The 26,903-nt window shown below is 42.0% G+C and overlaps 2 protein-coding genes across 2 annotated transcripts; both read right to left on the bottom strand.

The window, feature by feature from the left end:
- Window positions 1-274: 274 nt before the first annotated feature.
- Window positions 275-6,732, bottom strand: cabcoco1 (ciliary associated calcium binding coiled-coil 1; the record flags this gene model as incomplete). Its single annotated transcript, XM_084485588.1, has 8 exons — window positions 275-358; window positions 2,442-2,618; window positions 3,890-3,991; window positions 4,126-4,198; window positions 4,582-4,714; window positions 5,119-5,291; window positions 6,513-6,601; window positions 6,685-6,732. 8 exons carry the CDS (start codon window positions 6,730-6,732, stop codon window positions 275-277), a joined length of 879 nt encoding a protein of 292 aa, XP_084341714.1.
- Window positions 6,733-12,083: 5,351 nt separating this feature from the next.
- On the bottom strand, window positions 12,084-14,810 carry chrm3b (cholinergic receptor, muscarinic 3b; the record flags this gene model as incomplete). The annotated part of the gene is made up of 5 exons (XM_084485250.1): window positions 12,084-12,547; window positions 12,648-13,411; window positions 13,677-13,972; window positions 14,393-14,562; window positions 14,756-14,810. 5 exons carry the CDS (start codon window positions 14,808-14,810, stop codon window positions 12,084-12,086), a joined length of 1,749 nt encoding a protein of 582 aa, XP_084341376.1.
- Window positions 14,811-26,903: the final 12,093 nt, after the last annotated feature.

Below are 26,903 nucleotides of genomic sequence, written 5' to 3'. Positions count from 1 at the left end.
TTGACAAGGTCTGTTTGTGATATATATTTCTGTTAACCTCATTGATGAAAACCTAATTCTGATCAAAGCGAGCCAATGTCGCCTGGGAGTAATAAAGTCAAGACATCCGACAATATCACAGCCCAAATAAAGGACATTCCTTGAAAACCAAAGCCCAAAGTCGTTCCATTTCAGTATGCGCACAGAAATTTGTTATTCATGACAGGTTATTTTATGAAACTGAATTATAAATGTTTCATTAAGAAGCAAATGATCAGTGAGAAATGCATTGTATTTATTTGGAAGCGCTGTCTTTCAGATGTCCTATCTTTGCTGAGAAAGACCTCTCATGTATCCTTAGTTTCTCGCTGAAGTCTGCCTGGAAAACACACACACACACAAACACACACAACATAACTTTAAAACACATTTTAAAGTTAGCTTTAAAATGTGGTATCACATTTTAAAGCTAACTAACTAAAATCTTCCTGTGTCTCTTAGAGAGGGAGGGAGAGACATATAGAGAGGGGAAGAGAGTGGATGTGAACACACAATGATCTGGATGGATGGCACCAGGCCCAATGCCCTGTTGAAGACACACTGTGCTGATGCTATTTAAGTTTTTATGTTTGGGGCTGCTGCACTGTGTGCGTGTTTGTTTGCTGGACTTTTTGTTTGCTGATGTTCCAGCGGCATTTTAATAAATTAATGGTAGGTTTTGGACAAATTTTGTTTCAAGAGAGCATTATTGTGCGACTCTTAACACAGGGTATTTTCAACTACTACTAATAATTATAGTAATGATAATTAAAGCAAAATGTGCACATAAAAATGGCGAATAAAAAAAATGTAACGATATCTCGGCCCTTGGCGTGGCATGCTTGACCAAATTTGGCCCTCTGGCAAAACTAATTGGGGAACCCTGCTATAGAGTCAATGTTGGGCCCCTATTAGACCCTGTCCATTGTTTACTCCTGTGTTTCATGGCTATAAGGCCATCGTTTCATTATATCAGTTACTGTATACTCTCCAGAAATGAAACTGTTCCCATGATGGTTTCCCCCTCATCCATGTCATATGCTTGCCAATTTTACTGCAACTTAGACCATATAAGGTATGATGAGAGCCACATGTCCAGAAGGCCCCCCCCAAACACACACACACACGCACATGCAAGCACACACACACACACACACACACACACACACAAGGAGCAAGGGAGTTTTTTCTCCACTTGTTTTCATTTCGCAAACACAGAGAGGGAACAACCCTGGGGGAGAGAGAGAGAGAGAGAGAGAGAGAGAGAGAGAGAGAGAGAGAGAGAGAGGGGGGAGAGAGAGAGGAAGTGAGAGAGAAAGGGAGGGAGATAGAGAGAGAGAGAGAGAGAGAGAGAGAGAGAGAGAGAGAGAGAGAGAGAGAGAGAGCGCTTTTGTTTGACCAAGTCTTGAACAGCTGCATAGGAAGGGTTTGGTCATTTGAAACCTAACCAGTGTTTCAGAGAAACTGTGTTTTATTAAGCGAAATACAACAGTATAGTGTCAAAGTCAATTCATGACAGTTTCCTGATGCAAAATATATGCTTGTGTTTGTGTGTGTGTACACTGGTTAGGTTTCAAATGACCAAAGTCTCCCTATGCAGCTCTCCCTCTCTCTCTCTCTCTCCGACCCTCTCGCTCTCTCTCTCCCTCCCTCTCCCCCTCTCTCTCTCTCTTTCTCACTCCCTCTGAATCATGCAGAGTCTAAGTTTTAATATGATTGTTGTGTAACCCTCTAACGGGTAATGTGACATTAACGCGATTGTCGACGGGGGGTGGGGGGGGTCGAACGCGGGAGGGGCCACCCCTCTGATTATTTAAATAGTTAATAGATTAGTTGATAAATTCATAGCAGATAATTATGAGCAGTTGAATGAGGGGTGGCAATTCATAAGCTTCGGCTTCCTCCTACTCCTTTTCGGACATAGACGCTATATTTATTTTATTAATATTGTTTATGACACTATATAATTATTGTTGTTTTGTGTTGAAATTAAATGAAATACGTACTAAATATGTAGCCTATGTACTAAATATATAGCATTTGAAGGACCCTTCGAAATGGGACAGCACTTGACGCGCCGCTGTGACGTAAGCAGTCTTTAAATGCGTCCTTCGAAGGATGCAGCCCCTGAATTGGGACACAGCCATTGGCTAAGTTTCTGTCAGGTGAGGCTAGCCCTCCCCAGCGTGGTGTGGTGGTGTTGGAGGCTAGAACTCCCCAGCGTGGTGTGGTGGTGTTGGAGGCTAGCCCTCCCCAGCGTGGTGTGGTGGTGTTGGAGGCTAGCCCTCCCCAGCGTGGTGTGGTGGTGTTGGAGGCTAGCCCTCCCCAGCATGGTGTGGTGGTGTTGGAGGCTAGCCCTCCCCAGCATGGTGTGGTGGTGTTGGAGGCTAGCCCTCCCCAGCGTGGTGTGGTGCTGTTGGTACCTTGAGGCTCCCTAGCAAGTCCTGGGCCAGCTCTGAGATCACCTCCTCCACCTCCTGCATGGACCACTGCCCAACGGCCTCCTCCTCCTCCTCCTCCTCCTCCTCCACCACCTCCTCTCTCGGCCGCTCTTCAATGTTTTCTTTCTGCTGTTCACCACCTGACTCCTCCTGATTGGCCTGTGTGAGACAAACACAATGTCAGTCAAGTACCCTAGAAGACTGTCTTAATGGTTTAATAGTCCACTAGGCAAAGCACACGGCCATAGGATTAGACAGAACTGCTATTATGTATTCCAACTATGTAATACACACACACACACACAAACCCCCACACACACACAATCACAAAACCACACACAAATAGACTCAGTGTCAGATAAAGGACACTGTCCCCCACATGCACATAAACCAACCATCTTACATATGGACCTACTACGGTGTGGGAGGAGACAGAATGTGTACAACACATTTTAGAGAGCACAATGTGAACAATGTGTTTGTGGGGTACACCATACAGCTGAGACAGAGTGATATAGAGTCAAGAACGGCCTTGCTCAGGTTCCCTCATCCTCAGGGTCCTGCTAGTATTAATCATGTCCTCTGCTGTAGTAATGTAAACCTGAAAGCTCTAGCAGAAGCAATGTCTGTCCCTGTCCAGTGTCTGTCACAGTCCAGCCCATGACCAGCCCTCAGTGCCCTGCAGGTAATGGCTTTACTCAGCCATGGGGTGCTTGAGAGTACCCAGTAGATCTATGTTCTTGTTTTTTTTGTGTGACACAGTACAATACATCACTTCTTACTATTGCACAGCGCAAATGGTTGATGAACCATTGCGTTTAGTGTTTTAAATACTGTTGAATGTAATAGGTTATGTATGTTGAAGATGTTCCTGCAGATATACTCTGGAAGTATAATTCATTCCAAATAACAAACAAAATAACACTGTCGGTTTAAACTCAGCCTTCAACCGTTCATGTCATGCCACACAATGCAGAGCTTCTAGAAGCGAACCGGGTTCATGTCAGAGATTCAGGGACAGGCAGACAGTGCCACCAAGTGGGGAATATATAAAAACACGCAAAAAAGTGAATATATTGTCACACTATACTTATCCTCACCTCTCTGTCCCGCTTCTACTGTTTACTTTGTAGGCCTTTGGTTTAAAGGTTTTAACTTTTTACTTATATATAGCCTACTCGACGATCTATACAAAAATATAGAATTTCAACAAAAACAATTTTTAGTGAGTGGATTGCGTGGACTGGAGTGCATAGCTGCGTCTAGGAGGAATGAGTACACCGTGATTCGCTTGAACAGGAGGGCCGCTGGGATAGGCGTTGTGTGGGTGAATACCTCCGGACCGAACATCAATAATTATTATTATAATTATTGTTATTATCATCATCATCATAATTATCCTTCCAAGCCTCCCCCCATTGGTTTCCTACCTCTTCTTGCTCCTGGCTGAGTGGCAGGTCTATGTCCTGGTCAGCTGACATCCCTTCCTCCAACGGAGTGATTGCATCCTGACAAATCACTTCAATTGTTCTCTGGAGCAGAGATTGTAGATGAATAGAATAATGAACTTGTAGGCACATGCACAGATGCACAGTGACACACACACACACACACACACACACACACACACACACACACACACACTATAATAAACAAGAAGTCTCACCTCCAGTCCTATAAGAGCCTGTTCTCTTGGGATGGTGAAGAGGAGTTCATACAGCCTGTAGTGCTGGAAGAGGCTGTTTACAAAAGGTTAAATTAAGTAACTCTCTGAAAATCCACTAATAATGAGTGAATGTTACACCTGAACTATGCATGTTTTTTTGTGTACTGGTGTGTGGGTGGTGGTTAAAGAAGCCCTGGCCAGAATAAATCAATTCACAGAGAAACATTTCCTTGATGGATTGACTCGTGTACGGGCGCATCTCATTCCTGAGAAGCTATGTAGTTTAGATATTTTTTATTGTAATAAATAGCTGCAGTAAAAAGTACCAAGTTATGGTTTGAATAACAACATTATGAGCTATTCATATTCATTTTATACATCGAGTTTACTCTTTTTCTATCTATACTAGTCTTGAATTAAAGATGTATGATGAACCACATGGGGGAGGACGGCGACCTGTTTGTGACCTGCTCTACCAGGGCCGTGGCTTGCTCTGCATGGAGAAGAGGAACGTCCGCCCCCTGCTGGAGAGCAGCGTTCAGTGCGTTGGCTAAATCCATCCAGTTCTCCACAAATCCAACTCCCTTGTCTAGATGACCGGAAAACCCACACATTTTAATTCAAGCTCATCGCTGGGGGCCATTCTTGACGTTGAAACGTTGAAACTAAATACTAATATTTGCCATTTCCAATTGACTAGCAGGTTGAATCATCGAAATTTAGCAACAATCACTGTTCCCGTAGACAATCAATTGGATATGGCAAATATTAGGATTTATTTTTACGTAATAAAACATTAATACTAAAATTAACTACACAATAAGACCAATTTGTTTCAATAATACCTTCTAAATAAATCCATATTAATGTTATGTATGATTACGAGCTTTGCTTTAATATCGCCTGACAGAGCGTTTACATTGAACATGTGTGGTACATCTCTGTACATCTCTGTCCAGACATGATGCTCTGTGTTTCCTCTTATTGTGTGACCACCTCTGATGTTGTCCATCAGCCTCTGGAACACGGCCATGCTGAAGGAGATCTGGGCAGGGCTGAAGCCCGACTCCTTGGCCCACCAGAACCCAGAGATGTAGTAGTCTAGCAGGGCCACCTCTCTCATGCAGCTCTGTCTCTGGCCAAGGCCAAGCGCCACTTCCAACTCTCTGCAAAACACAGGATTAGCTTGAATTAATAGGATATACCATCTCACTTGCTAGCCATTAGCTCTTATGATACAACAACCTGCAGGTTGTGATTAAAGAATAGCTAGATTGAGTGCTGATGGCAGGGTTGCCAACTTTGGGACTTTGGCTGGAGTGAGTGATACTGAACTCTGTAAACTGAACGGGCATCATAGCTGTGTGTATACGCTCATTATACAACAGTTGGGAACCAATCCGATCGCTTGATTTAAGCCACCCGTTTTATAAATGTATTTAGACCTCAGAATTTATTCCTGGTCTGACCCAGAAAGAAGGAATTTAACAGAAGGTAACAGTGTGTCATGGCCTTTAATTAGTTTAGTAATTTGGTTATTGGTTGATAGCCTACACTACATTAAGACACCTTGTAATTTTGTTTTGAGGAGGGCTGTCAAACCATGAGAAAACCTGTAGGGTCTATATTGCGAGAATAGGTTACTAGGACCCCGCTAATTGCCAAATGTGACTTTATTTAGCCTGATGACTGATATTGAAAAGTAACAACATGGAATTAATGTTGAATCTGAATAAATACTAGGCCTATGTCCTTATTAAAATATTTGAAACTGTAACATAGCCTATGGATTATGTAGCCTATAGAAGCCAAGAGATTCAGTAAACTGATGCCTATATTGACTTGTTCTTTCTGTGCTTAGCTCGAAAGGCACTTAAAAATATAAGCTAAGTAACATCAAACTAACAATTTCTAGTTGAATTCCAACAAGGTCCACAGTCCACACAGAGAGACAGAAGACATGGAAGGAGGGAGGGAGAGAGACTGGAAGAGTTTTTGGAAAGGATCATGCCATTTAAGAGAAGTTCTCTGAAAAGCTCTTTGAGGTATCTTTTTGCCATCTTTCTCTCTTGTTCAAATGTTGGGAATCACATACAAATGCACATTTGATGTTCTTGTTCATTTTGATAGCCTGGCTGTAATTTCTAGTCTCTTACCCCCGCCGTGAGTGTCACGCCAGGTGCGTGAGAGTTGGCAACCCTGTGATGGTTTAGATTTCAGGCTCGATTTAAGGCCAGCTGGACATGGTAACTCTGGAATAAATGTGATGCAGACCTGGTGAGGCTGCTGGATGGATGGATGCGAGTTGTAATTTATCAATACTAAATATGAATGCTAGGTTTTCAGGTTAAAGGTGAAGGTGAGCATCTTAAACTAAGGTGACTCACCCCAGAACTTCATCCAAAGTCATCTGCAGCAGAGAGCTGATTCGTTCTTGGCTCATCGCTTCCCATTGGAGGAAACGAGTTCCTTCCTCCTGAAAATCAAAGAAAGATCATTAAAACAACATAACTGATGCAGACAACGTCTGTAGCAAGATAAATAAAACCTAAAGTCTACTTTTGGGTCGTCCTTCACTCCGTTTTCGTTCTCTGCGGAGTCGGACATGTTGACGTGTCGTTACCTTGACGACGGGAGGGACGCGCGAGGCCACGCCCCCCGCCTGGAAAGGGCGCGTACGAGCAGAGCGCGTCCACAACCGTCTAGCGTCTACCTATGGGACTGCAGAACGCTCTGTAGTTTCACAGAGCTTTCATTCATCAATGACAGCACCCGTTCAGCACCAGATACTAAATGCTGCCCAAACTTTCTCGGCGACAATGACGCACATTCCATAGTCCGTCATGAGATGAGAACACGCCTGTGAGCGAGGATACGTCAATAAAGTTATGGAAGATCCTGAGCCCGCAGGATGCATGCCAATCAGAAGGGACTATGCCATCATTCAGCGTAAGAACTAACATTTATTTAGGCTGCATTTGGTAAATAAAACATAATGCATGTTAAATACATGTATATATATTGTTTATAAACTAATAGATATTGAATAATAATAGAACTCTCTTCACCTCCCCCCTCTCTCTCTCTTCATCCCCTCCCTCTTCCTCAGTGTTCTGCTCTCTCCTCTCTCTTGTCACCATCACCGTCATCATGTGCTGTTATTCCACTCAACCTTGAACCATGTTGGCATTAAGAAGAAAAGGCTGAGAGAACTGTATAAGACAGTGGAGTACCGAATACTCCGTTACAAGTAAAGGATATTCAAAATCAGTAATCATTAAGTAAAGAAACGTTCTAATATAATCAGGAAACCACAAATAGTAATAGTATAGCAGTAATGAGTGAATCAGATATACACATATCTTTGACAAATTACTTTATCCATGTGAAATATCAAATTGTGTCCATGCTTTGTGTCTTAATTTGAAATATCTAAGATGGAGGACATCGTTGGGCTGAGTGGAGGTCCATGTTTCAGAGAGCTCCATGAGGGGGGACCACTGGGCCCCCTGCTGAGAACGCTGGTACAGTTAACCCCTACCCCATAAGTAGACTTCATGTCCTACAAACCAAGGCTCTTATCTGTCCTGTGTCCTGTGTCCTCAGACTCCTCAGAGCCACCCAGCCACTGAGTGGACCCCATGCTGTCCACCAGCTGGGGAGAAGGTCAGTCACTTAGATTCAAAGATTCTCTCCTTCCCATAAAAGGTTGGAAGACAGCGGGGCTGAGGAGTTCACTGGCAGGAAGATGCACCGTGTGACTCAAAGGTCATGGATCCCATTCTCTGTAGTCCGGTTTCCACTTCAAAACTAGCATCAAAATACATCCCCTTCACTGACAAATTACTTTTTTGTGTGTTTGTCTTTTGCTAAATCTCTCCTCAACATGTGGTTTTATTTAGATTTCTTTGTAACACACTTTCCCAAAGCCTTGATTAAGTATTCCAGCTGCAATTCTGCTCCTCCCAGTATCTGGGGATTTACACTGCACCCCACACTGCTCACTTTGTTCACACATGCATATCCTCACGCTGAACAAATATGCCTCAAGAACCTATGACTTCCCAGATTTTCCGCCATTTTGAATTTAGTTTAAAACAGTAAATTACCAAAGAATCCCAGGTTTTTTGACTTTGACAAAAATTCTTTAGCCCATATCATTTATGGATCATTATCTTCAATATGACCTAAAGATTAGTCTGTACAATAAAGTTTAAAGCACCCATGAGCCATTGACTTCTAAAAGGGGCGTGGTTTAAAATGTGAAAATAGTTAATTGCTCATATCAACATCAAGTTGGACTCCTATGATGTTGACCCCAATACAAAAGTTGTTCAGAATCAAATTCTGAACAAGTTAAAGTAAACATATTTTCGGTTTAGGGTTAGGTTTGATGGTTTATTGGTCGGTAGGGTTAGGGTTAGGTTTGATGGTTTATTGGTTGGTAGGGTTAGGGTTAGGTTTGATGGTTTACTGGTCGGTAGGGTTAGGGTTAGGTTTGATGGTTTATTGGTCGGCTCAGGCTTGGCACCTTAAATGCTGCTCGCAGCTTGAATTTCACTTATACTGTAGTTGCATAACCTTACAAATCTACACTTGAGAAGGTTTTCTATGAAAAGAGAGAATCCTCAAAATCAACACCTTCCCTGCCCACTTTTTGAACGACAAGGCTTTAAGTTAATTAATAGCATTATAAGAAGCAACAGGTCTCGCCAGCAGTTTGTGTTTCAAAGGTCTACCAGAGGTTAAAGTATCAAATCATCATTAATCATCAAGTATTTTGGCCAATCTGGCGTGGATTTGTGATTGAATAAATATTCTTGAATAATATATATTTGTGCATAACTCTGCAATCTTTGCTCATTAAAAAAAGGAATAGAATATATCTCATCACTGAATGAATATAATGACAATACAAGGCAAATTTCTCATGAGAAATGTTATCAAACGTATTTTAATGCCAGAACAATGTTGCATTTTCCAATGATAATCAAATGAATGTCACCCATGTTTGATTTCAGCAATAGCAGCGTCCATAGCAACCACCATAGCAACAATTTTCTGGCGAGACCTGAAAGAATATTTGTATTAACGAATAATGACGATATAATAATAATAAAGAGTAATAACAACTTGACGTCATATAAAATCACTGAACGAAATTTCTAACAAGAAATGTTATAAAAACCCATTTTAATTCCAAATCTATATCAAGATGTGGAACACTGAGAATAAAATAAATGTCAGCCATCTTGTTTGTTTTTGCAGACATAAACATGACAGTCATGTGACGTGGCCTTTAGAAAAGAATGGGCCAAAAAACACTTGCTTTAACAATAAGTGGATATGGTTTCAGGGACATATCAAATCCTCATCTCCTTCTGTGTTATCTTCAGCACTAACACACCTGGTTAAACACTTGCTTTAACAATAAGTGGATATGGTTTCAGGGACATATCAAATCCTCATCTCCTTCTGTGTTATCTTCAGCACTAACACACCTGGTTAAACACTTGCTTTAACAATAAGTGGATATGGTTTCAGGGACATATCAAATCCTCATCTCCTTCTGTGTTATCTTCAGCACTAACACACCTGGTTAAACATTGGGAACCGGTTTAATCAGGAGATACTTCTATTGAAAAGTAACCACAACAATTATTGACAACAACACATTTGGCCATTAGACACTATCGCATCATTCTTCTTGGGGACGATGGATCCATAAAGTAACATGGTGTGACCATGTATAGAATTACTTGGCCCTGGAGGACACATCTGTCTTTTCCGTAGACAGGTGGAGCTGCCCAGACAGAGCTCCACACATACACACACACCTCGCCACTGGTGCTAAACACTTCTGTTGTCATAAAAACAGGGCCACCTGTGTTCGGAGCAGAGTGGAGCGTTCACAAGATGGTTGGCAGAGACTGGCAGAAACTAAGCTTTAATCACTTCTTTCTCCTTTAAGTAACAGTGACTACCACTATTTTAGAAAATATATAAATGATGAGGTTCACTGCACCTTTAAACAAAAACACCCATGTCGTACTTAATGCATGTGTTTATAACACATACATTCTATAATTGAAACCATACCCTAGCTTTTAGCCTTGCATGAGATATTTGATTCATACTTCAGAACGTACATTTTAAGACAGTTTGAGAAAAACTCTGAACATTAGTTCAGATGTCCCACACCAGTCACAAGTGATGTCTTGTGGTGGTTGTAGTGATGATGGCAAACAAGTATTTTCCTTTAATTCAAAATGAAGGGCATGTTGAGATTTATCTGAATATCTTGGGTTTAACATTTGACAATATTTCCTTCTACTTTACTGCATTACTAACAGTAATTATAATTATTAATAGTACTTCACATCAAACAAACATTCATTCTGTCCATATACAGGTGTATCTCATTTTAGAGTCATTTTAGAAATGCTTACAACAATCACTTTTTCTGATCGTGCTTTATGCAATTAAAATATCTCTAAATACAAATTAGGGAATCTGTAACATCTCTGAGGTTAAGATAAGAATTTCTGGCATTTTCCGCATGCTGAACACATTTGTACTTTTTTCACATCTGCTAATAAAAATGCCACTGCATCTATTTACAATATCCACCTCTTATCTAGTTTCATGCGTGTGTTCTCCTGTGTCTTTATGTCTCTGTTATAGTAAGTGTAGCCAGACACACCAGCACCACCTGACTCCACTCCAACTGGAACTGCTACTTTGATTATCTGTAGGCCTGAATTAAAGTGCATGTGTTGGTTATATGTGTAATATGTGTTATATGGGGAATATGGCTTATATGGGGTATTTATGTAATATGTGTGATGTGTTACAAGTGTTTTACATGCAGTATGAGTTATCTGTGTAATATTTTATATGGGTTACACGTGTTACCTGGGTAATATATGTTACGTGTAATCCTTGTTATATATGTGGAACATGTTTCTGGAGTGTGTGTGGATGACGGCTGATTGAAGCAGCCTCACCTGGCCCAGTCTGATTGGACCGGGCCTGGCGCTGGCTGAGGCTGCCCAGCTGTTCCACATTGAGTAATCAGTGTGCACAGGTTAAAGCAGTCATCTCAACACACACTCAGGGAGACAGCCTACATGTCAACATGGAGCACCATCATCTTGTATCATTTTTCCAACTTTTCTACAATAAACCTTCAACACCCCCAGCCTGCGTCCTTTGTTTGGAGAAGCCCAGCCAAAGTCACCTAGGTGGACTGTAGCATTGGCATTGCTACTGTGTTATTATGTTATAAATCACATAACTTCACACATAGTAAAGATTATACATTTACACACATAACATGTAAATGGAATATATGGGGTGTATGTGTAATTGGTGTTCTACATGTTATCTGTGCTGAGACATGGGCTTCCTTCCCACCATCAGCGACTTGCTATGATGTGGATTTCTGAAGAAAGGCCAAAGAACAGAACTTTCTTGTCTTCAAATTGAAGCCAGCATGCTAAATCAAAGGTGCTGTGGGTACGATTTGAGAGTTCTGAAGAGAGAGCAGATCTAAGCAAGATTTAAATACAAGAAACCAAACAACCAAAATGTCCCAACCCTTTCTTCTCCTCCCTTCCTACGTTACTACGCCATTGATAAATGTTGTCTTTCACACCTGTGATTGACAGGACAGATGCATTCCCAAAACCAATCAGGTAAGAGATGCCCTAATTGGTCAGAAATTAGCTAAGGCTCATACAGATGCAACTCAAACATAAACTCTCACAGATCATGAAATGGCTAGGCCATTTCTAAAAATGTCATATTACACTGAAATAGAAGCTGCTAAACCTTACCTACAGCACCTTTAAGCCTGCACCAACACAACTGAAAGTTTGATCAAAGTTACATTTGGCTGAGTGGTACAAGCCATAGCCCGCCTCCTCAGTTTAGCTGAATACCAAACAACAGAACCGTTACATTGGATCGTTCTTACGAAATCCGACCGCTTGTCTCTGCTGAAACTGAAGCTTGTTCTTCTGACTCTTACTCCACTGGCACATCAGGATGTCGCGGAAGGTGTTGCGGAACTCCTTGTTACACAGGGCGTAACACATGGGGTTGACGGTGCTGTTGACGTAGCACAGCCAGTAGCCCAGGGCCCACAGCGTCTCAGGGATGCAGTCCTGGCAGAAGGTGTTGACCAGCACCATGATGTTGTACGGCGTCCAGGTGATGATGAAGGCAAACAGGATGGCGCTCAGCGTCTGAGCAGCTTTCTTCTCGTTCACCTTCTTGTCGCTCTTGCGCTTGACGATCTGTGTCTTCGCCTTGCAGACAAATCGTTTTGCATTCGTTGCTTCTTTTATGCCGGTACCTGGTGGATATTCAGCGTTCGATTTTTCTTTTACTTCCCTTGGCTGTCCATAGTTAACTCCATCTAGAGATAGAGACAGAGAAGGAAATATAATTTGTATTCAATTAAATAAATAGATCCTCATGCAAAATTCATTGTGATTCATATTACTATGATGTTCAACCTTTGGATGGTCCCGATGGTCCCTCTTCTGTCCGACCCTGGCCCCCATCATCTCCTGAGCCTTGCAAAAAAACATCTGCAACCACGGAGTAAACGGCTTCAGTGTTTCCCTTTGCCTCCTCCGAGTCTGTCTTGTTGTCTTCATTGTTACAGCCCTCACTGCTGCTGCCCTCCGTCTCACCAACAGTCGTTGTGGTGCTAGACCTCTTTGAGTACTGACAGAAAGACAGCATTAATGAGAACCAAAAGTTGAACCTCCTCCTGTGGCTCTTTCCAGCATACTTGCGGTTTCCGGCCGCAGCCTCCTCGCTCAGCTCATCGCCGCTGCAGTGCTGGGCGTTGTTTATTTGATTAAGAGAGTCTGAGGACTCAAGCTGCCCACTGCGCCCACTCAACTGACCAGAGACCCGGGTGCTGTCGTCTGCTTGGGGCTGGCTCATGCCTGAACCAGACCCACCGAGAACTGCCAGATTCTTCGTTCGGTTCTCTGTTTCCTGGTATATCTTCCAGAAGAGGACGGACATGATGGTCACGGGCAGGTAGAAGGCTGCGATGGCCGTGCAGAACGTAATGATGGGCTCTGTGAGGAACTGGACGTAGCACTGGTTGGGCAGGACGGTACGCTCCCCGACGAGGTACTGCCAGAACAAGATGGCGGGGGCCCAGAGGATGAAGGAGATGGACCAGGCTAACCCGATCATGATCATGGCGCGCTTCGTGGTCCTCTTGGCCCGGTAGGTCAGTGGCCTGGTTACTGAAAAGAACCTAAGATCAAGAAGATTAAGACAAGGCTTCTTTACTAAATTGACGTGTACTGCCCCTGTTAAGGAGATTTCCTTAAAGGTTAGCAATTGTTTTCTCTGACAGAAATTTAGTTTATGTCATTGCATCTGCATCGCATACATTTTACAATATACATACATGCAATATTGTTTACTACCTAAACAAATAGTCAAATAGCGTTAAAGTCTGATGGCTCATGTTTACATGCAAGTGAATCCAAAGAGAACAGGGAGGACAAAGTGTGCACCTGTCAAAGCTGATGACCAGCAGGTTCATGACCGAGGCGTTACTGGCCACGTAGTCGATGGCCAGCCACAGGTCACATACCACTGGCCCCAGGGCCCACTGGTCCATGATGATGTAGGTGGTGTACAGGTTCATGGACAGTGTGCCGATGGTAAGGTCGGCAAACGCTAGGCTCAGCAGGTAGTAGTTGTTCACCGTCTTCAAGGCCTTGTTGATCTTGAAGGAAACCAGGACCAGGATGTTCCCGATCACGGTGACCAGAGACAGGGAGCCTGTGAGGAAGACGATGACGATCACCTGGAGGAGAGGAAAACACCTCATTGGTGGAACGGCAGTGGAATGCATTTGTTAATGTGCTGCTGACATCAGAATAACAAGATCTTGTGAGGAGGAAGAGGTAGCGGAAATGGGTTTTCGGTGCTTAGACATGTTAGCCTAGCAACAGAGTTAACAAATGATTAGTTTTTAGCAGGGGTTAGTGGAAGATGATGAAAATGTCACAGCAGTCCTCTCTCCATATTTTGTTCCACTTGTAGTAACGAGGAAGCTCTTGAACTAGCTCGTCAGACGTTGTCTGTTATTTGACAGAGCAAGACATAGAATGCCAAACCACTAGAATAGGAGGCTAACGGCACAGCTACGGTTAGTGGTGGGTACCTGCAGGACAGAACCAATAGAATAGGAGGCTAACAGCACAGTTACAGTTAGCGTGGGTACCTGCAGGACTGTGTGCCCACCCAGGGTGCCGTCCTCTGCCCCATATGTTGGTGTCTTGTTGACCTGGGAATGGTTCGAGTCCCCTCCCTGGCCCAGAGTAGAACTGTTGTTACTCTGTTCCCATCCAGGGGCAATGTTGAGTACCTCGGAGGACTCATGGGAGGACTCCCCTGGAATTGGAATACAACAAATGTTCAAATACATAATTCAACACATTAAATTAAATCAAATAATAATTCTCAGAAAATCACGTATGTATTCTTTAGGCCACCACCATACTCGTCTTACTGTATGACCCCGTCATGGTTGCATGCAACTATATTTTTTATTGTTTCCATCAACGATAAGTTTTTCCTTCCTTACCTTGGGAGAGGTTACTGAGGAAGAGGCCGTGGTAAACTGAGGCATTGAAGGTCATGGCCGCAAGTGCTCATAGTCTGGGGAAGATCTACAGGAAGGAGTCACAGAAATAGTATCAAACACAAAACAATGCGTGCATACTAAGATACTGACAATCAGGAACATATTCTACAGTTTTATTAGTAAGGATGTCAAAACACAATTTTAAGTTATTTTATTCAGTTTGAAGTATATGGAGATTGTGATTATACACTGACAAACACTCCAAGGCCACTCCCAGAAATATCAGGACAAAAGCAGGAAAAGGCATAACCAATGAAGAGAGAGTGAAATAGATGGAGTGGTTTGAAGAGAGACAGATATGGACGTATAAGGGGAGTGCAGACAAAACGCATCAATCTCAGATGACCAAACATCAGAGATAGCTATTAGATCATTCTCTATTTCCTGTCAGGAAACAATAGCACGACTCGATGAATTAGAAGAAGAGAGGTGGTTCTTTATGTTGTTGAATTCACCTCAACCACCATTCCAGTAGCAAGAAGAAGGGTTGTCCGGAGGCAGGTGTCATAATGTGATGCATGTTTTAAAGTCCATTGCTTGGCTCATACTCCTGCAGAGCTTGATAAATATGCCGGACCAGAGTAGCCAACCTCCACTCATATGCATGAGCCAAGGTGACAAACTATATCAACACAGTGTACCATCATTCTTTGCTAATATAAGCATGTAGATGTTCAAAGTTTCTCAGAGGAAGAAAAATGTTGGTTAGTCCTTTTATTGAGACTTGCATCTCACATTTACATTTTGAGTTTTTCTTTGGACACAGTCCTACTTAAGATGTGTGCAATCTCAGGCAAACTGTTGAAAAATATAAATGTATAACTTTTATTAATGCGTTTCTAGTATATGACTATAGACTAAATTCAACTGAAAGCTAGATATGTCTACAAAATCTCAATCCTGAGTGATTGGTTGACTTCTGATTGACTTCAGAATGTGACTGGAGCATGTGAATCGAAGGTGTCACTAACCCTCTTACTGAATGAAGAGTGTGTCTTACTACATTATTCACCTTTATAAACATTTGCTTTGTAACCTTTTTGATCATCACCATCATTTTACAATTCTCACTCCAGATTAAGGTGACATGGTGTGCTCTATAGTTGTGCTTTTGACTGCGTTTGGTTCCTCCCCAGGGTCAGGCCTGCCACTCAGGAAATGGAGGTGAATGGTTCTGCTGAGGACAGCCGGCGCAGAGAGACACTCTCCAGACGGGACACTTCCTACCTGAGCCCCAGCTGCTGCACCCAACAGAGCACACAGAGGACCATGTGTACATTAGAGGCGGACTGAGTGGGGCCCAGCAAGGGGGGGTTCCGGAGGTGTCTGTGAACCCCTCCTGGAGGAGTTCTGTATCCATGAGAGCCCTCTTCCGGCCCCCTGACTCAACTCAGTGCGATCTCAATATGTTGTATATGACATATGAGTCTGTCTTTTTTTTTTTTTACTTTTCTAGGGAACAAAATATCTGGGATCCAGACTATGTTATAGCAGAACTTGGGGGGAAGAAACCAAAAACGGAAAGGGGCAGAGTTTAACCTTGTTTCCTATGGGACAAGGTTTTATAAGGGGATTTTAAAGGGCCCCTATTATACCAACAGGTGTGAGTGTGATGAGCAGTAACAAGCCATTTCAATCTGTCCTATGACTTGGTGACATCACAGATAGGAGTTTTCACTCTGATGTATGATGGAGCCGACCAGCCTACCCAGTAGACTCTACCCACTGGTAGGCTGATCTATCCATCATACATCCAGGTGGACGCTCCCATAAGTTGGTGGATGCTCCCACAACTTGTCACCAAGTCACAGGACAGATTGAAATGGCTTGTTAACTGCTAATCACACTCACACCTGGTGGTAAAATTGGGGCCCAAACAGTGGCCAGTCTGCACGGTGTTGTATTTAAACCTTTACAGAAACATTCTGAGAATGTTGCTTGTCGGACAGGATGCTTTTGCGTGTCTTAATAGTGCCTTCCAAATTTGGCTATAAGACAATTGCGCACTTACAGATCCTCGCCTCAACTAACGTGTTTGAAACTATTTAAAGTGAGAAAAAGTGAAGCGCTCTGTTTACCCAGACTTAGCTAGTCTGCTATTACATGTTATTACCCAGGTTTAGCTAGTCTTCTATACCATGTTATTACCGAGGTTTAGCTAGTCTGCTATACCATGTTATTACCGAGGTTTAGCTGGTCTGCTATACCATGTTATTACCGAGGTTTAGCTAGTCTGCTATACCATGTTATTACCGAGGTTTAGCTGGTCTGCTATTATTACCCAGGTTTAGCTAGTCTGCTATTACATGTTATTAACCAGATTTAGCTAATCTGCTATTAGGCCTACATGTTATGGTCAACACAATTTCAGAAAAGAAAGGTATTTATTAGGTCATTTGCAGGCTACATCTGAGGTCTCATTTACTGTGATAATTTATCCAACCCGGTATCAAGCAATTTCGTGCTCATGCTCATGAAGATGTATCTATTGAATCGTGTCCCAGAGCACGATTGTCCGACTTTTTTTGTGCTACACAGAACGAAATGTAAACCCATGCATTTTGACTTTGATTACACTTTACAGGATATATGCATGCATGTTACAGAGAAATAAATAATGGCCATAGGTCGTTAACAAGTGCATATGGATATACATGATACCTGGAGGGGTCCATAGCAACCACCATAGCAACCTTGACAGTCACGTGACGTGGCCCATTGAAAATAGAAAAAAACAAACATGTTTAGAGCCGTTATTGTAAAACAACTACGTTTTCTATGTGGACCAACGTAGTAATACTACATTCTGTTGTGAGACTGGGTTTAAGTGATGTGGTTATTTTCCATTTTTGAGGAGGTCTACTGCAAAAATCAGAAAAATCGGATGCTGTTTTAACGTATCCATAGCTAGGGCGCACTGCCACTTCCCTTCACCGCCCCCCCCCTCCCAAAAGTCTGAGAAACACTCCCATTCAGTTGCATGGGTTTACATTTCGTACCTATTTTGTATAGTTGGTAAACATAATTTGTTGGGGAAAAAAACCAAATCCATTGTTTGACGGGGCTACCCGAAAGCTCTGGGTCTCCCCTCAGAGTGGCTGTCACCTCAATCCTCAGTAAGAACCACTCACCTTGGTGGCGTGGGGAACCCCAGTGACGTGACGGACTCTTAAAACAAAAAGGTTCATTCAATCAAAAGTTAACAAAGTTGTGGACACACTGGTCTGACCCAGCAGGCTGGCGGGGCCCAGCTTCCCACGGTGGTGGCAGCTCTGCCGGCCGTCCTGGGCTTGGCTTAGTCCACGTCTGTAGGGAACAGTGTTGGTTAGTCCTCTGCAGACCTTTGACTCTAACCAACCTCCACTCCTCAGCCATGCTGCTCTTAAAAGACAATGCAGGTCTTGGTGATCAAACCATCCTAACATCTCTCCTGGCTTCAGTTCACAATATAATTTGTCCAAATCAATTCCTCACACCACTTATGCTGAAGAGCAGTAATGATGTGCGTAAAGACGGAAATTGGTAGCAGGCGTGCTGGCGCTAAATGGTCTTTGGCAGATTCAGTACAAGGAAGACATTTGATCAATTATATTGGTAACAGATTTAGTGAAGCCATTACAATGGTTTCACCAATCAGACCAGAAGTGTAATTTAAAGTGTCTCTAATGGGCTCTACCACCCTGCTGCTGCTGGAGATGACCCTGTCCAGACCCAAAGACACACCTCATGACTGTCAACCACAGACCTCATGACTGTCCACCACAGACAGGCCTCATGACTGTCCACCACAGACAGGCCTTATGACTGTTCACCACAGGGCTTCTTGCTGTCCACCACAGGGGTTCTGAAAGACAGCTGGTCTCTGTCCATGATGCTAATGTGCTGAATAGTGCTGCCCATCCACTTGCTGGAGTGATACTGTCTTGGGTTGCTATACAAGGTCTGCTACAGCAGACCTTGTATTCCTTGTATTCCTTGTATTCCTGATTCCTATGGCAGACACACACTCTCTTAAGTTGTAGTTATATTATATATATATACTATGCAGCAGAAGTATGACTTTTTGTAGCTCTTCAATTGTGATCGCTTGCTTTGGTTTCAGCCTCACTTTTTCACAGCAACAGTTTTCCTTTGGCCATCGTGACATTTTAAAACAATATTAAATACATGTGATAAACAGAAACACTGAAATTACATGCAGACTTTACAGGTAGAATATGACTGCCAGGGCTCCCCATTGCATTGTTGTTTCTGGTATAGATTAGCATAGCCTGTAAAGAATAGATCACATCACTAATACAGGCTATACTAATTAAAACCAGAATCATCACACCAGGGGGTCTGCAACTGATCTCAGCCGAACCTAAACGGAAACGGAGAATGGTGTGTGTGTGTGTGTGTGTGTGTGTGTGTGTGTGTGTGTGTGTGTGTGTGTGTGTGTGTGTGTGTGTGTGTGTGTGTGCGTGTGTGCGTGCTTGCATGTGTGTTTTTGACCTGTCTCTACCCGCTCTGCAGGGGATTGACTTGAGTAACCCTGAACACTAGGCTAGGTATTTGTACACAGTTCCAACATAGTTCCCCTAAATTAAATAACTTAAAATAATAAATTTAATCAGGATAACCTTTCAGGCACCGCTTGTGATTCTCACTATTCACACATGCAGCTACATTACAGAACATTTTTTATCTTGGGCCCTGTCACTCATGGCCTATCAATGCCGGAATAGACGGGCAAAAGGCCAGCAGAGGGCGGATGTACGTGAATGTACGTGTACATGAACTGTACACTGCGGAAGATGACTACTATTATATTCAGAAGGCAAGAGCTGTTTTTGTCCTGTGCCAATGATCTTTTAATGTCTTAATTCAACACATTTGCAAGATTCTAAAGGAGTTCTCAGCTAATGTTGAGGCGAAAAAAAACAAAGGCGAGTTTACCACCGGGAATGGAGCTTCTATTAAGTAGCACTAGCACTAGCACTAAGAATAGTGATACGAAGGAGTCGCGTGAGAAACGCTGAAAGACACAGGTGAGAGTGCGGTGATTACAACAGATATTATTCAGCATAAACAGTGGGCTGCTTTTGACGTAGACGCACTGGATGCAACAAGCGACTCTGAGCATGGGGTAAGTGACGTGGCCAGACTGACGGAGAAGCTCCAAGTGCCTCTGGGGGACAAAGCCGTGGTTGCCGTGGTTGCTTCCAACAGTAAAACAATTACCAGTTCATGGTTGAAGAAGGAATAACCTCCATCTCTTTCCAATGAATGTTGATGGATTTATTGCAATGCGCTTCAATTGCGCATTTGATGAGACTTTGTGAATCCTTTCCTGTAGGGCTAGAGCCCCAACATTGAGAATATATTCAAAAGACTCACCCATATCATTCACCTCATGTTGATAACTTTTGTAGTCTTTTCAAAATCTTTTTTGCCTACCTTTCACTTTATTGATTGTACTCAGTTTTATTTTTTTTATTTGTCATGATTATCTTGTCTTAAATGTGTACGAAGCAAAGCCAACATTGACTTTGGCGTTGCCCCCAAAAAACACGTCAGCTAACAAATACATCCCAAAGATGAACAGTAAATGTCCTGCCTGGGTCACTCGTAAAATTAAAAAAAATAATAATTCTCAGTTATCCATATAAAAGAACACAAAACATAACAGATGATTACAGAACTCAGAGAGATTGATTCAAACATGAAGCTGTGTGGTTTCAGGGGTGCAGCCACCAATCAACCACCATGGAGATGAAAAGAACGGTGGTTTAACTACTAAACAAAGTTTAGAGAGGGCCTGCACACCTTGGAAGATTTTTTTGCAGGTGCAGCTTTTCAAGGTTTCAAATTTTGAGCAGTACAAAGGAAGAGCGCAACACTGCTGCTTTACAATCACCACTTTATTTTCTGGAGGTCTCTGGTCTCTGATGAAGGCCTAGTGCCGAAACGTCAGCACGCCAGAAAATAAAGTGGTGATTGTAAAGCAGCAGTGTTGCGCTCTTCCTTTGTACTGCTCAAAATTAACTACTAAACAAAACACACACTTTTTACACTCATTTACACTCACTTAGCGAAGAGTGTGAAAATAAAATTGACATTTCTCGCTAGAAAGTTGTCAAAACACATTTTAATGCTTCTTAAAATATTCCTTTTTCAACTGAGAATAAGTTGAATGCAATTCATTCATTTTGATTTGTCAGACAGACACTTGACTTACATCTTGCTGGTTTCTTCGACCAGTCAATAATGGGAACTGTACCAGCGAAGGCTCATATGGGTAGATTTGGCTCATATTGGCCAACATCTATTCTGTCGTTTAGTTTAGTACAGTCTGGTGGTTCAATACTCAATATCAACATGTTATCTCAGCAGAATCTTTACTTGTTCTTGCATTGTGGATGTTTTTTAAATTCAACTGGCACTTGAACAAGGAACACAATATTTAAATCAATAATATTAATATCTATCTAATTTAACTTAACATACGGGCCTAGGTTTTGTCACTGATATATCACAGCAAATTGTGCGATCATTATTATTTGATTGATCGACAGCCCTACTCTATTTATGTAAAGGAAAATACAAAATTCAGGTGACAATTCAAAATAGAATGGAATATACTGCAGAAAGGCTCTGAGGCATTCTGTATTGATTTCAAATATGTCTTCTCCTTTGTCAGTGTGTGTGTGTTAATATGTGTGGGAGTTTGTGTGGGCCTTTTTGGGAGTAGAAAAAGACCCAGTGCTGAGGAATATATTAAGAATATATGAAGAACATATGTTATGGCAGTGTTTGTCTCTGCTTCTTTCATGTTTTTATTGGGGGGACAAACGCACGTGTTGCCATATTGAGGGAAGGTTCCCCCTTGCACTCCCCCATATCTACTCCCCTGCTATATTAGTATATTAGTAAAGTATTATACTATGTAGCATGTGTTATAGTATCTGCTACTTTTGCTATGTCCAATGTGCTATACAGTATATTACAGTTGATGCTTCTTATGCTATGTAGCATGTGTCATATATTACAGTTGATGCTTCTTATGCTATGTATTATGTGTTGTATAGTAGCATTTCTTTGTTGTGTTATATCATTTGTTATATAAAAGACTGCAACAAGATGTGGTAATAAGGAGGAAGAGCACCTTCTCTGTGCTGAGGCGTTGTGTCTGAGCAGAACGTGTGTTGGGTGCATTCTGCTGGTTCTGACCTGCCTGCCACATGCACAGCCTACCAGTGGGCTCTGGAGACTATACTTTCTTATTCCATTTCATAATTCATCCACAAAATAAGTGCCTCAGCATCTGTGCAGCATTGTTTATGACCTGCCCGGGCGGTTTGTATAGACAATGTGGGTATAAAAAATAGTTTTTATATAAATCGATGTAGGTGATGTGATCACCGCAGAAAGAGGCTATGAAAGACTACTGGGGAAGGAAGACAATGACCACATTGTTAAAACCATTAACCATTCTGTGGAAAAAATATTCTGAAACATTGAAGAGGAATCTCTCTGCTGCGTTGGATGCTTGGTCCCAGAGAGAAAATAAATAGCCAAGGTTTTGTTCCAAAAAATATATTATATTATATTAGGCTATAAGCTAATCATAGCCTCATGACTAATCATCACAATAGCAACGCCATCAGAAAACGTAATTATGTATTTATGCCTACTCATCTGTCATTTTACAATTATTAAACCATTTAGGTTACTACAATAATCAGGCCTACTTTCGATTTATATATCTTTAAAAATTTAAGCCAAATTATGGAAAAAAATGAATTCTGCAATATTCCACGTTTTACTGTTGACTCTGCGATCCGTCTGCGATTTCTGCATCTCAGAAATCATAGGGCCCTACACAAGTGCACCTAAATAAGAAGTTATAAAATATAAACTTCGGCCACACAACAAACACACTGTTACTGTGAAGTACATCAGTTACAGTAAGATATAACATCTGAAATATAAGTTAGCTACAACTTAACTTACCACTGAAACGTCCTGCTACGCTCTTGGCTGCGACCTGTTTTGGGTCAATTCAATCAGATTGGTCGGCCTGAATTTGCACTTGGTTATCCGACTCGGGCTCAAACAGGTACTGCTGAACCGAGGCATTGATACCAAGCAAAGCATTTGACCAATCACAACAAAGTCGGCCAGCTGACCAATCACAGCAGCCTGGGCTTTTGGGGAGGTGGAGCTTGAAGTACTTTTGCCCGAGGCTGAAAGTGGTTCTGCAGAAATTTACAGTGAGAGAATAATAACTTTTAACATTGAAGCATGTAAACCTATTCTAGTAGTATCCCAAAATGTAATTGACAGAAAAGCATAATATGACCCCTTTAACTGCCAACTGAAGAACGCAGCGCAAGCCCAAAGCTTATATATTTATCCCCAGGTGATCTTGTGTATTTTTTATTCAAAATGGAAATAGTCAAATTTTAATGGCCGTGTCTGTAAACATGCAAGATAATGTGTGTACATACATATAAAATAGTAAGTAAGTGGACAATTCCATTGAAATATTCTATGTGCCACACTCTCCCCACATTTGACAACTTCAGCGTTTTCAATAATATTTCTGTGGAGCTGATAAGATCTATACTACACACCGCCTAGCTGGCTGCCACACTCCACCTAGGTGACTTCCATTGGGCTCCTCCAGACTAAGGACGCAGGGGGGTGATGTTATAAGACCGGTTTATTGTAAAGGTTTGTAGGTAATGAGTACATGGCCTGGTGCTGCCATGTAGGAGATCTCTCCCTGAGTGTGCGTGGTGATGGCTGGACCTGTGCATACTGATTACTCAATTTGTAACATGTGTGCAGCCTCACCCAGCCACAGAGTCCAATCAGACTCGGCCCAGTGAGAACGCTTAAACCAGCCATCAGCCACACACACTCCCACAGTCCCTACTGACTTACTACAACTTTAACTGGGTAACAGTTACTTGAAACACATACTGCAGCATAAAGAGAGAGACTCCCCTTTAAAGGACTGGTAGAGATGTAACTTACTGCAACCAGAGTTGTTTAGCGCTGAAACCCCAACCCCAAAGGTTTCCAAAGGTTCTTGAACCTTTGGAAAGTCCTACTCCCCGAGCATGGACATTTTTGGGGGTAAAAGAATGTCTCCGGAACTTAATTTAGACACTGGTTCCTGCGGTGGAATCATGCTTAGTCCTGCAAAGGTTCCTAGTTCCCGGTGAAAACACAAATACATTGTTTGAGTGGTGATATTTATGTAGATATGTTTCACTCTATGTTCTAAGGTTCTATGTTCTGTGGTGAAATAGTTGGCAGGAGGCGTCCAGCTGGCGTTCAGACGAAGCTACATGCACTGTTTATAGAGTAACATCAGAACTAAGATTTTCTAAAACATGATCTTTAGAATCTGCGTTTTAACTGCAGTTAAAACGTCCGTTCTAACTGCAGTCTTTGCATCTACAGCGGCGATCATGTCTATGATCCCCGAAAGAAAGGCCTGTGTATCAAGTCATGAAATTGCTTATAACTTTGTTTTCCGATATTATTCCAGAATTGTAAAACTAAGAAAATTCATGAAAGGGCAATGCTGAAACTTATTTGAGAGTTGTACTAGAATTTTTATATTTAGGCTAATAGTGGTCAAAATGGCTGCCCCAAGAAGCTTCTAGTGTCAAGCTCATTTTTGGGGGAAGCATCTAGTTTCTTGCCAAATTTCCAAATAATATCTATTTTTTTAAGGGCACACTCACTTGTTTCTTTCAGCGAGTTTCTCACACGATTCCTTCGTATTGCTAAGATTCTGGTTAATATACCTACCTTATCAGAGAGAGAGAGAGAGAGAGAGAGAGAGAGAGAGAGAGAGAGAGAGACTAAACAGTGTGGTTTGGCAGCTAGAGATGTTTCTCAGATGTACCTCGACTCTTTCTTTTCGAAATTTGGAACAGATTAATTACAACAAATGTGTAGGCCTATTGGATAATTGTTTGTATAAAAGACTGCAATATAATGTTCAATATGAAAACAATTTGTCTGTATATATTTTTTACATAATATAGGCTATAATCTTTAAAAAAATCGAACATGCGGAAAACATCATATTTAAAATGTGAAGTTAAAATGTGACACGCAGTCTAACAACCTTCACATTATGAAGTGTGTTTTGAGTGAGAGGAGGCAGATTCCATAAAGATATAGAATATAGCAATATAACAATATCAAACACAGAGACTAACCATCACTGACTTTTGTAATTGGATGATTGCATCTGTCCAGCATCATAAATAGTCATAGATGAACAGCAAGGCGACATCCGTAAAGCACATTTCAATGTCAGCTGGGATGTGATAAAGCTGAGATCAATAAAATACCTAGGCCTACAAATACAGAGAGAACAAATCAGAGAACACTCACCAGTTCCTTCTGCTCCTCATCCTCAACATCCTCGCTGTGTTTGACAGAGTAACGTTAGACTTCTCCCGACGTCTAGAATGTTGAGAATACACTCAATAGACTCAATAAAAAACCGGAGTGGCTGACTTTCACCATACACCCCAACGTGAAGGAGACTGAGGAGACTGCTTCTTAGAAATAAAGGATTCTGCAGCGCCGCGTCGCCTAAATCCTCCGCTTCAACCTGCACACCCTAAAGTAGACAGGGTTCCTCTGAATAACTGATCCCAGAACAGCCGAACTAATGACGAGTTAAACACTCAACACGAAAAAGTGAGAGCCAACTGTTGGTCGAGGAGTTACAGCAACAGCCTGATCCCAGAGCAGCGTCTGGAAGTACTGCGAGGTTTAAACTGGTAGGCAAGTTTAGTACAACCCAGCTCTCTCATCCGTCTCCTCTTCTCCATTCACAGTCTTTGTTTGGCTAACGAGAGTAGTGCAGTGAAGGAGACAGAACCGAATCATTTAGATCATATTATACAACAATGCCATTATCAAACAACAATTGAACAGCTTGACTTGACTTAAAAATTACACAATTACACAAAATTTTCACTGCAATTGAGCAGTTAAAATGTCTAAACCAGCCAACCACATGAGAAGTCAATTGAAGTACATGTAAGAAAGGAAAGTTATATTTATTTTATTTATCTTTCAAAATTTTGTTCCAAATTATCTCATAATAGCACATACCTTATCAACAGTTACATATTAATTAATAAGGGATAATTTCTACATTTAACTGACCCTAATTCCTTGAATATAATTAGGGTTTACAGGTAGGGCTGAGGATTTGGGATTGAACCAAGAACCATTCCACTGGGACTCCACTCTAAGGCCAATGGATTAACTAACACGAAACAGCACAATCTAAAACATCTACAGATCGTTTGTTCATAGGCACAGAGGCATCACCTACCTAACCTATTTAGAGGTCAATATCCAACAATGAACACACCCCAATTTAATCTGGGCTGTTAAATTGCTATGGTTAATGCCATGGTATAATGGCATGATATGAGTGCACGCACGCACCCACACACAGTCACACACACACACGCACACACACACATACACCTACACCTACACCTACACACACACACACACACACACACACACACACACACACACACACACACACACACACACACACACACACACACATACAAATATACATACCCACACACAAACCACATGCACACACACACACACACACACACACACACACACACACACACACACACACAAACGTGTGTGTGTGTGTGTGTGTGTGTGCATTTCTCAGGGTCACAAGAGACCTGCTCCTTCGTCTAAGAACAAAGGGAGGTCCCCTCTCTCTCCTTGTATGGGCAGGAGACTCAGACCTGTTCAACCATCCCGGTGTTGCGCTGTAACCCAGGGCCTGCTGAACATATGGACATTGGGCAAAGTAAGGTTTGAAATGGCACTGAGCCCCAGGACCAGAGTGGTAGTTATTAACACTAGAAAATATTGAAGACACATATTTGTACCTCTGATTCATTAATTTAATTGGGAATCAAATTCAAACACTTCAATAAGAGGAACATAACTAAGACGAATAGATAGTGTTTCATTATGTATAAACGTTCTTGGGGAGTACCGATCAATAGTTGTTGATTTGTCC

Source organism: Micromesistius poutassou, assembly GCF_964030765.1.
Source record: "Micromesistius poutassou genome assembly, chromosome: 21".
NCBI lineage: Eukaryota > Metazoa > Chordata > Actinopteri > Gadiformes > Gadidae > Micromesistius > Micromesistius poutassou.
Note: the sequence above shows the minus strand (reverse complement) of the source record. Positions and strands in the feature narration are given on the sequence as shown.